Source organism: Scomber japonicus, chromosome 18 (assembly GCF_027409825.1).
Source record: "Scomber japonicus isolate fScoJap1 chromosome 18, fScoJap1.pri, whole genome shotgun sequence".
NCBI lineage: Eukaryota > Metazoa > Chordata > Actinopteri > Scombriformes > Scombridae > Scomber > Scomber japonicus.
In genome coordinates, this window is record NC_070595.1 from 25,296,862 (window position 1) to 25,308,197 (window position 11,336).

At 42.3% G+C, this 11,336-nt stretch overlaps 2 protein-coding genes across 2 annotated transcripts in view; one reads left to right on the forward strand and one right to left on the reverse strand.

Moving 5' to 3' along the window:
• ppfia3 (PTPRF interacting protein alpha 3) overlaps positions 1-2,756 on the forward strand; it is a 35,925-nt gene extending 33,169 nt beyond the window's left edge. Inside the window, 3 exon segments of the mRNA XM_053338929.1 lie at positions 862-930; positions 1,918-2,080; positions 2,704-2,756. Of these exon segments, the coding sequence (XP_053194904.1) occupies positions 862-930; positions 1,918-2,080; positions 2,704-2,756 (285 nt within the window).
• A 5,223-nt stretch (positions 2,757-7,979) lies between these two features.
• On the reverse strand, positions 7,980-9,452 carry LOC128379311 (uncharacterized). Its single transcript, XM_053338930.1, has one exon. It carries the CDS (start codon positions 9,450-9,452, stop codon positions 7,980-7,982), a length of 1,473 nt encoding a protein of 490 aa, XP_053194905.1.
• Between the last annotated feature and the right edge of the window lie 1,884 nt (positions 9,453-11,336).

Below are 11,336 nucleotides of genomic sequence, written 5' to 3' on the forward strand. Positions count from 1 at the left end.
CTTCTTTCCTTCCCTCCTTCCTTCCTTCCTTCCTTCCTTCCATCTTTCCTCTGTCCTTCTTTCCTCCCTTCCTCTTTTCCTTTCTCCCTCCCTCCCTCCTTCTTTCCTTCCTTCCCCCCTTCATTCCTTCCTTCCTCCCTTCCTCTTTTTCTTTCTCCCTCCCTCCTTCCTTGTTTCCTCCCTCCCTCCTACATTCCTTCCTTCCTTCCTTCTTTCCTCCATCCTTCCTCCCTCATTTCCTTCCTCCTTCCTTCCTCCCTCCCTCCTTCCCTTCCTCCCTCCCTCCTTTCCTTCCTTCCTTCTTTCTTCCTCCCTCCCTTCCTCCCTCCCTTCCTTCTTCCTCCCTTCCATCCTTCCTTCCATCCTTCCTTCCTTCCTTCTTCCTCCCTTCCTTCCTTGTCTCGAGGACAACAGGAGGGTTAAAATAAGTTTATAGGCTCAAATATTCATCAATGTGTTGCAATTAAACATTTTCCTTCAAAACCAAGACTTGACATCCTCCTAATTGTATTCTTTTTAGCTTAAAAAATATTTACAATCATTATTGGAACCTTTATTATAGGGTTTTGTTATATTTTTTTTATGATACTGACAATAATAAGTGGTCAATATCCTGTGTTTTTGTCTTAAATCAATACATAAGTAAAATGTACATCCATTTTCTGAGCCTCAAACACGAGTATGTCTTTAAGTTAAAAAGCCTCATTTGATCCATTGGAGTTCCACAGCCCTGGTTCGATGCGTGCGTGCTATTTAAACATGAACTAATGAATGCCAGCGTAACAGACCTGCGCTGTAAAATGTGTCATCTGCAAAGAATCCAAACTAACCTCGAGGCTCTACATCACCTCTCTCCTCCAGGCCAGACAGCTCCTGGAGCAAGAGTACAACTCCCTCATCTCCATGGGGACCGAGAGACGACCCGATGAGGTCAGCGTGGTAATCGGCTGGAAAGAATAAAAAAATATCTAGGATGCTTCTCATTAGTCTTAAAGGTGTCCTCGTTTTCCCTCAGACGTTGTTTTCGTCCGAGCTGTCGTCTGTTTCTAACGGCGACGGCACAGCTGTCAGTCTCCAGGTGTTAACGGCTCTTCTGCGTCTTTTGATGCCTCGATGGCGTCTGCGTGCATAATGTGACGATCTGTCCACATAATATTAAGAGTGTGATATCACTAATGTCCTCCAGCATGGAGCAAAGAGAATTTGGAATATCTCTGCATCTTTTCTCTTAAAATAAACTGCACGTTATATTATAAACAAATCAAAAGACAGTTGGTTAAGTTACTGGTAGTGAAGTTTTTTGAGTCTCCAAAATTGAGTCTTATTCATTAGAGCATGTTATGATGAGTTTGTTTCGTGATGTTTAGGAATATTTTGGCTAGCAGCTCAAGTCGAAATACACCTTGTACTCGACACACCTGGAATTTTATAGCCTCATAAAAAAACTATTTGTCACTCAAAATATCTGACGGTTATTTTAAACTCAATTCCTAATGTATGATGAAAGTTGTTTTATGCTTCCTTTATTAATCAGACCTACAGTCAACAGAAATAAAAGTATTTTTAACAAACACAAAATCTAAACTTGTGTGTAATATCATCATTAATCATTTGAGTTGGTTCTTTGTTATTTGTATAAAACTGCGGTGATGTAATGTCAGATCAGTCCGCTCAGCTGCAGCATCCAAACATTACAGGTTTCCAATAAAGGTGTGTGTCAGTGATAAAAGACTTCTGTGATGGTGGTCTTAAGCCTCCTCCAGGCGGCTTCTCCTCTCCTCAGATTAGGAGGGAGGAGACATGAAAGTAAGCTAATGAGAAGCACCCGTAGATTTATATGAGTGATTATTTGCTTGAGCTGCCTCCTTCTCGTTTCGACGAGCACTAACACGCCCCCCCCCTCTCTCTATTTGCTAGGATGGAACTAAGACATTCACCCGCTCGCCCTCCTGGAGGAAGATGTTTAGGGAGAAAGACCTTCGGGGCGTGACCTCCGACTCCTCCGAGACCCTGCCTGCTAACTTCCGTGCCTCAGCCATCTCCACGCCCTCGGTTACCCTGAGAAAGGTTCAGAGTGACGGTGAGTATGACCTCTGTGTGACCTCTGACACCTCTCGCTCTCATATTCGCATTTGTTCAGCTCGTCCGGAGCCCCCCCCCCCCTCGAGGCTCATCTCAATTTAGAGCCTGCTACTCTATATGGCATTACTCACATAAAGAGCATGACAGGAATCAGGCCAAAAGGTCTGTTTGCAGCTCGTTACAGAAGAGGAGGGCGACCCCCCCCCCCCCCCATATCAGGTGCAGCTATTCTGAAGACCTGATTTATAAATGAGCCATGTGTTTACGTCTTGATTTTCTTGGAAATGAGCCTTGAACAGAAACATTTGTCTTCGGGCAGTGTACAGTACATGCGTTATATAAGACCAAGAGGCAAATGCAAAAAAACTGGAATCACATGCTCGCCGAACAGTTGGCCGCTTTCACGCTACTCTGCCATTAGTTTGGCAGAGGAATTTTGAGTTTCCTTTTGCAGAGGAACTGGCAATAACAAGGAACAGACGCCTCAAAGTACAGAGGAGGGCTATTATCCTTCATTCCACTTCTTAATAGGAATGCCTGTGGAAGGTCAGCGGTGTTTAAGAAATTGCAGTAACGATAATGACCCCATCTGTGTTTGTCTCCCGCTTTCCCAACCCCCAGCCAACTCTGGTGCTCGGGGTGAATCTGCCTCAGTGAGGACGTACTCCTGCTGAGGTGCTGAGGTGAGAAGGATCAGCCGTATTAATCAAACCTCTCTAGTAGCGTTTCATCTATGTCTTTCTATGTCTGTGTGTGTGTGTTGTTTCATTTGTGCTGTGACACAGTAACAAATAGAGCTCGCAACATCTGCCCAACACATTCATTGAATCTTGTTGTGTTCTGCATATGTTTGTTGTAGTGGATTGCTTTGAGCCAGGGGATTTTAATAGTTCTCCTAAGGTCTTTAAAAAGTGGTGGGGTTTTGGTTGGTGGGGATTTAGGCAAGAGTTGAATTAAGGCCACAGAGGCAGTGACGTGGGAATAATGCTTGTTTCTCTCCTCAGGGCACCGACCGGATTGGGACTAGAGGACCCTCTCTCGCTCATCCACGGAGAAAGAAGCAATGAATATAACCATTTAACTTAAAAATAAATCTATCGGTCTGACCATTCTGCAATAACAGAAGCAAAGGAATAAAAAAAAGGGGGAAAATGACATGAAGAATGTATGAATGTATTTTCCGACTAGACTAAGAAGGTAGGATGGGATGGGATCAGCTGTTTTCTCTCTCTTGTCTCTCTCTCTTCCTGTCATTCTGTCTTTGCTCTCTATCTATCTATCTCTCTCTCTCTATCTGTCAGCGGGGTTAATAAAGGACAACGCCGGTGTCGGTTAGGCTTGTGCCGGTCGTGCAGGTTTTCCCCTCTCTTTCATTCCTGTTGGCGTCTGCACACAGTCAGCGCAGTTGGCAGCATCAGGGCTCATACTCCTTCCTTTACGAAGAAGCCACTTGCTGCCATTTTATTCTCTTATAGTATGAAAACAAGCAAAACATGTCGCCTTACAACTTCTGCTCGATAACAGGTGTTTGGTTTTTTGGTTTTTTTTATGACGAGGGCATCTTTGTTAGCCGTTAGCAGACGTTAACCTCACCCGGAAAGTTTGGACAAGAGAAATCGTAAAATGATTGAGGGGGGGGTGTAAGGGCAGGAGGGGGGCCTTCCTTGACTAGATGGGCGTAAATGGGTTACAACTCTAAACGACACCGGTGTTCTCCTTTCTGCTCGTGAGTCGGTATCCGGTGTCAGCCATTGTGGCTCTATTGTTGGCTTCTATGGTCCTGTCAGGGGCGTCTAAGTGTCCCCAATTGGTCGGAGTGGTGTAGTAAAACATGTCCGATTTCAGACCAACATTTTAGCTCCAAGGACATCAGAAGGGACCCTCCTCGCGCTTTTGTCTATTGACACCTTGAAAGCCGATAGTAGCCTCTTTTGATGGGACCCCATTATAGAGATCAAAGGCACGGAGGCGGATGGAGCAGGGTGGAGCGAGGCCACAGAGGCATTGTGTTTTCAGAGATTTCACAATGTCGCCGGCAGGAAATCTATATAAGTTAGTGTTGGTGCCACTTTTTTAAAAAGGCTGACTTTAGAAAGAGTTTACAAGTATTGGGATTATTAATGCTAGTAACTGATTAAAGCTTTGTAGATTGGTAATCAGCTTTTAATAAGGAGAAGTTTTGGGGTTGCAGAATTGTGTAAATGTCTCTTTATATCTAGCTTTTTAATTCATTGGAAGAATCCCAGCAATGGACACTTATAATAATATATTGTGGGAAAGAGTGTTTATAGACATAATGATATAACATCTTATTAACATTAATAGCTGCAGACGTTGTGGTTTAGTAGAGAAGCTGCAGATGTTACCACAAGTCAGTCAATATGTGGTCAAAAATTGTTAAATAATGTTGAATACAATCTTAAAAAAATGGTTTCTTCCACTACAATAATTCATCATACAGGTATAAAGAGTTTAAAATGTTAGCAAATTGTTAATAAAATGGATTTTGGTCCAAATTATTCATCTCAAAAGACAGGAAATGATTGTGGGGGAGTTTATACACCAACCACAGGGGTATTTTTTCCCACAACTTCACAACTTTCGCAACCCAAAACTTTTCTTGAAACACCACTGTAGCTAAACTTTTTTTTATAAAGTATGCCTTATTATTAAGTGGTACCAAAGTTTTGAATACAATAAAAGAGGAAATGCCATTGTAGTCAGCCTCAAACCCAAATTCCTTACGAGCCGAGCCCTTCCACAGTGTCACTGTGCGGTTTATGACTTGTAATCATCAGCTCAGGGTCTTGGGTAATCCTGATGATGGGAGAGGCGACAGAGAGAGAGACAAAAACAGGGACTCAAAAAGAGAGGGAAAGAGAGGGAGGGAAGAAGAACAGGAAGTAGAAAGAAAGAAGAAGAAGAAAAAAAAGGATGGACAGAACCTGGTCATTTTACTGCACACACAAGCCATAACAGAAACCAAGAGCTCTCTTTGGGGGGGGCGGGGAGGGGGAGGGGGAGGGGGAGGGGGAGGGGGAGGGGGGGTGAGATCAGAGGGAGGCAGGGGCAGGAGAGAAGCGGGGGGGAGGTGCGGGGGGCGAGCCGAGGGAAGCCCAGGAAACAAAACCTTTAGCCTCTGTGTTTACGATGCATGTCAAACAAACGACAAAATGACCTAAAACTTTTTTTTTTTTTTTTTTGGTGGTGGTGAAGATAATGAAAGGTGTCGTTCAAAAAAAAAAAAAAAAATCTATATCTGTATGATAAACCTACGGGGGAGGGGGGAGCCTGGGGATCAATTTGTAAAATGTGTGTATTTTTTTCAGTTGTATTTTTTATTTTTTACGATAACTATTTATTTTCTTTAGGTATGTATTGGATAAATGTATGTACATGTTCTGTTTCCTTCTTGATTCCGACTTCATTTGAACTAGTTTTAAAAGTAAATATGAAACATTGAAAATAGTCATTCAAATACGCTACTGTATGTGTACATTTTGAGAACAAATTGTGCAATGATTTAACAGATTTCCATTGATAAAAAGTGATAGTAATACAAATTGAAAAATATCATTATGGAAAAAAATTATGACAATAATTATAATGATGATGAAGAAGATGATGATGATGATGAAGATGATGATAGTGAAAATGGTGATGTAAAAGAGAAAATAAATAAATAAATAAATAAATAAAGCGATCCAGGTGGATTTGCTGATCATCGCGAACTATCTCTACTTTTCTTTTCCTCACTTGTTTTATTTTTTTCTCTTTCAGCAGATTCAACTGGAGGGCTGCAAGTATCGACTAAGTATTGATTATTTTCTTGGATAATCGATTGGTTAATTGACCTTTAAAGTATCAGAAAATGGTGAAAAACAGTCAACTACAGTTTATCACAGAGGATCAAAGACACCAAAATAAGTTGAAACCAGAGAATTTGATCTGATTTTTGTCCTTATTGATAATCAAAAGTTGCTGATCAGTCAATTAACCCTCCTGTTGTGCTCCCGGGTCAAATTGACCCTATGTCTTTTGACTGTTCCTTCCTTCCTTCCTTCCTTCCTTCCTCTTCCTCCTTCCTTCCTTCCTTCCTTCCTTCCTTCGTTACTTCCTTCCTTCCTCATTTCCTTTTTTCCCCACTTCCTTCCTTCCTCTTTCCTCCCTTCCTCGTTTCCTTACTTCCTTCCTCCCTTCCTTCGTTCCTTCCTCATTTCCTTCTTTCCCCACTTCCTTCCTTCCTCTTTCCTCCCTTCCTTCGTTCCTCCCTCATTTTGTTCATTCCTTCCTTCCTTCCTTCCTTGACCTGAGCAACAACAGGAGGGTTAATTGTTCCACTTCTAGTCAAATGTGTGTCTTATGAAGCTGCAGCCAGTAAATTACATCTTTAAAATACATGACATTTACTGTATATGATACCCTTTATTTTCCAAATAGTAGTTTTTGCATATCAATGTACTGATTATTTTCTTGAAATAATCGATTAGTTAATTGACCTTTAAAGTATTAGAAAATGGTGTAAAATGTAACCAACAGTCAACTACAGTTCAGTTTTCTATCAAAGGGGATCAAAGACACCTAAAGAAGTTGAAACCAGAGAAGTTTATCTTTCTTTTTCTTATTGATAATCAAAAGTTGCTTAATTGATTAATTTTCTGTCAATCAATGAATTGTTCCACTTCTAATCAAATGTGTGTTTTATGAAGCTGCAGCCAGTAGATATTTGAACTGTATGGCTGCAAGTATCGACTAATTACTGATCATTTTCATGGATAATTGATTAGTTAATTGGCCTTTAAAGTATCAGAAAATGCTGAAAAACATCTCACAGAGGATCAAAGACACCTAAATAAGTTGAATTTTATCATTTTTTTTCTTATTGATAATCAAAAATTACTGATTAATTTTCTGTCTATCAATTAATTGTTCCACTTCTAATCAAATGTGTGTTTTATGAAGCTGCAGCCAGTAAATTACAGCTTTAAAATATCTGACATTTACTGTATATGACGCCCTTTATTTTCCAAATAGTCATTTTTGCATATCAGTGTGAAAAGAAGTTGCTGAGTACAAAGAGTCTTTATTACCACATTGAGCAGGCAAACCAAACATACCTGCAGATGGTCAAAATAGCACATTTAGGTGTCTTATAAATACATAAACCAAGTTCATGAACCACATTTTACATGTTCAGCATAAGTGAAATCATTACCTTATTAATAATATGCCCATGCTGTAGTTTGTGTCAGATTCATGTGGTAAAGAAGCACTGTTACAACATCCGAGCCTCAGTAGGTGGCGCTCCTTCCTCTCACAACCCGAGGGGGGACGAGGCTGGAATTATCATCAGACACTGGAGAGACCTACCACTCTATAAATACACACTGATACACATAGCTTTATACATAAAGGTATACTGGTGACATATGGTACACATATATAAAGGAATATATTAATATCAAAGACATACACATGCTTACATACTAATCAAAAATAACTTAGATTATGAAAGATAAATCATACAAAAAGACAGTACTTTTTAAAATCTCTATATATGACAAAAAATTTCCCTAAGATCTAGTATTGAGGTCTTCGTGTTTTAAAAAAAAAAAAGTCTTTTGAAGTTGTGATGGAGGGAAGGAAGGAGGAAGAGAGAGAGGGAGAGAGAGAGAGAGGGAGAGAAAAAAAAGCAAACCCAGATGGATTAAGGCTGCCATCATTTTTATGGAAATGTCACCAGCAAGTGAAAGTGCACACAGAGGGAAGTCACAGCAGCTCTGCTCTGTGTCACTCTCTACTTCTTGTCATCTCTCTCTCTCCATCTTCTACCCCCTCCTCCTCCTCCTCCTCTGTCTCTCTCTCTCTCTCTCTCTCTCTCTCTCTCTCTCTTTCTCTCAGTCTCTCCCCTTCCTCGTCAAGACCTCCCTCCCCAATGTCTGATTCGCTCTGGACAGCAGCACGCAGACGCAGGACGAGTCGATGCGGATCCACCTCCATCCCGTCCTGTTGTTCTCGTCTTTGGTGAGTGCTCGGACGTACGACTGCTTGGCTTTGCACTCGCTCATCCACTGTTTTTTATCCACGCCCAAGCATCCCGCCCCGGCTACGCCCACCCCGATGGATCTCGCTTGCGCCGCGGCTCCCCTCGACCCCTGCGACCTGCCGTTGCTCTGCTGCTGTTCGGCTTGGCGGCACCGAGTCTCGTAGAAGTACTGTCTGAGCGGTCCCGTCTGGGTCTGGATTTGCTGCAAGATGGTGACTCTCTGATTGTGCGAGTCGATGGCCGTCGTCTTGTTGATGACCCAGCCGCTTTCCGCCTCGCACACCGACTTCTCCCCCCTCCTCCTGTCCATCAAGTGCGAGCGTTTATCCCTTTTGACAGGACGAGCGGCTTCACTCGTAACCCTCAACGAGTCTGTCCAACTCAGGGTCGTGCTGCTCCTGTCGATCGCCCGGTCCCCGTGCCCCTCGATGTGTCCGTCCATGTCCTCCTGCTCCTCTCCGTTCCCGTCCTCCTCCAGCATGCCGGTCTCCAGCATGAGGAGGAGAGGAGGGTGTTCCGGGGGTGACGGAGAGGGTGAGAACAGGACTCGAGGATGCACGTCCAGAAACATCTCGTCGCCTTCAAAGATATTGTCCAACCCGGTTCCTAGACCCAGCCCCGCCCCCAGGGTCAGACCCTCCTCAGCCGGGCTTCTCCGAGCCCCCGGTGTCCTCTGGTTCGCCGTTCCAACTGTCGGTGCGTCGCTCTTCTGCACCGAAGGGACAGTTGGTTCTGGTCCTCTCTCAGCCTTTAGTTTAGCATTAGGACCGACAGTACTTTGTGTTTCCACTGCAGAAACCTCCAACGGTCTTTCTGTAGCGTCCTGATCATCCCTCTTGGAAAAGTCTGCAAAACTTAAGTAATCTTGTCGGCTGCTGCTTTCAACTTTGTAGTCCTTTGGTAGAGAATTATCCTCAGACATATCCTCGGTCCTGAGTGTTCCTGCTTCTGTGGGAACATCTAAACTGTCACTGTGTTTGTCATTGCTGCCTGAGTTGCTATTTGACTGGTAGGTTCCTTGATTCCCCACTTTGAACGTGGAGGTCTCTTCATCTGCGGTGGATTTGACGTAATCCTTACGGTTCTGGAGGTTTTGTGTGTTGGTTTGTTGGCTAAGAGCAGCGGTCATGTTGTAGTCCATTTGTGAGGCATTTCCAGGGAAGTTGTAGTCCACAGGGGGCTCGGCGGGAGCTGCGAGGCGAGCGGACGGCTCATGACGGTCCACTCTGCGCTCTTTCGTCACGGCAGCGATCCTGGACACGGGGTTGTGAGGGAAGGGCAGGGCCGAGGCAATCACCATGGCAACCAGGGGAAGCCAGTGCATCACTCCCAAGACGTATCAGCTGGTGGATAAGGAAGAGAGAGGAGGAGGAGGAAAAGAGAGATCGTGTTATTTTAAACAATGCAAATTGCGGTTTTACTGTAAAACTAAGCACCGCAATTAAAATGTAAAAGGAGTAAAAGGAGAAGTTTTACTGGTGGCCCACAGCTTTATGACCACGGTGCTTTAACTGCTGAGGTATGGCTTTAAAATCTTGGCAGAACTTGTGGAAAAATAGTACCATGTACAGCAAGGTCGCTCCCTGCTTCTTCATCATGTGGGAAGATGGAGTTCAGCTACAAATACTGTAGATTCTGCGGTCTGAAGGGTTGACCTTCAGACGGAGACACTGACAATCTGGTATGTATGCAAGTCAGAAACTTTACAGCCATCGGATTAAATAAGGCATCTGTGACTAAAGAAAAAAACCTTTCCTTTCAGCTTTTAAGGGCATCACTTCTTAGCATTTTTTTTTGTTCAGCTTGTTCAAGATCTAAGCGTGTGGGAGGAAGACTATCTGTGTATATCTGTGGTAACTGTTCTCTATCGTGTCTTCTTGCCAAAACACAAATATCCTTAAAGCATCCCAATATTAATGAGGTAAACCTCAGGAATCCTACATTATCACAACCAGGCTGTAAGCAAATTTGTTCTTCTTTGAAACATCGTTTGAACACGAATAAAACATCAGCTGTCTTTGATTTATTTTGTACTTACTGGGCTACACACAATGATGCACAATCACTAACAGCTGCTTTGCTTTACAAATCGATGACTGGGAGATTTTTTGTTCAGTACAAATATATAAAAGCAACACTACAGAGTCTTCTTTAAGGTTGGAGTAATGTATAAGATATTTACAACCTCAGAAACAGAGCAGTATGTTATGAAAACTGTCCATTAAGTTACTAAAATGATATTAAAAGTGCATTAATTAATTACAATTCAATACAACAAAAACAATACAATTTAAATATTTTAAATTATATGAAGTATTAAGCTATACAAAACTTTATATTCCCCTCCAGGCATGTTTTTAAGTATATGTAAAATTCTCTTCTTTATAATAATAATTTGGTTTTTCCGCAAATTATCTCCTTAAAATCCTGTAATTACCCTCTCCTCCTCCTCCTCCTCCTCCTCCTTCTTCTCCCTCTTTAGTAATTCTGTGAATATTTCATTTCTAAAGTTGAACAGCTGGACTCAAGATGTCTCCTACCTCACTGTAAAGTCCATTCTCAGTTTATGTGTTAGTGGAGGCTTCACATTTCTACTCCAAAATTGGCTCCAAAATCATTGTGATGTCACAAACCATGCTCAAGAAGATGACGAAGAAGAAAACATGTTTTTAGGACATTTTTTGGACATTGAAATTGTTTCTTAGTGCCAAAATAGGTGTCAGAGTGAGTAATGATAATTTTATCGTTCCAAATTTACCTTATTTTGTTATTTATCACATAAAAGAATCTTCTCCCTCAATTAGCTTGATGCTACGTTAAAATGATGCATAGGGAATGTCAATATATAAAAACTATTACACAACAAAAACGTGTACAAAAGTCAAACAAAACACTCCCTCGTGTGAGTCGAATGTTTAGATTGCCGCTTCTGACATCATATGGATGAAACAGAAAGCCTGAGTCAAGCGGAGATGATTCACTCCAGGGTCACGTATGACTAACCGGGGAAATATTCTATTCACGTCCCGTGTCCATGTGGCACATACAGCGCTGAGAGGCTTTCACGCTGGAGGTGAGTGTTAGTTATTTGTTTGAAAAAGCAGGGAGGAGGTCACTTGGAAAGAGTTGAAGAAAAAAAACAAAAAAAAACAGGTGGAATGATCAGAATGTGAAAGATGCAGCTTCGCTTGAGACGCTTCTTCAGAAA

Bases quoted from the DNA above. Each gene is read 5' to 3' on its own strand.
- LOC128379311 (XM_053338930.1), bottom strand. From the start codon at position 9,452: ATGCACTGGCTTCCCCTGGTTGCCATGGTGATTGCCTCGGCCCTGCCC.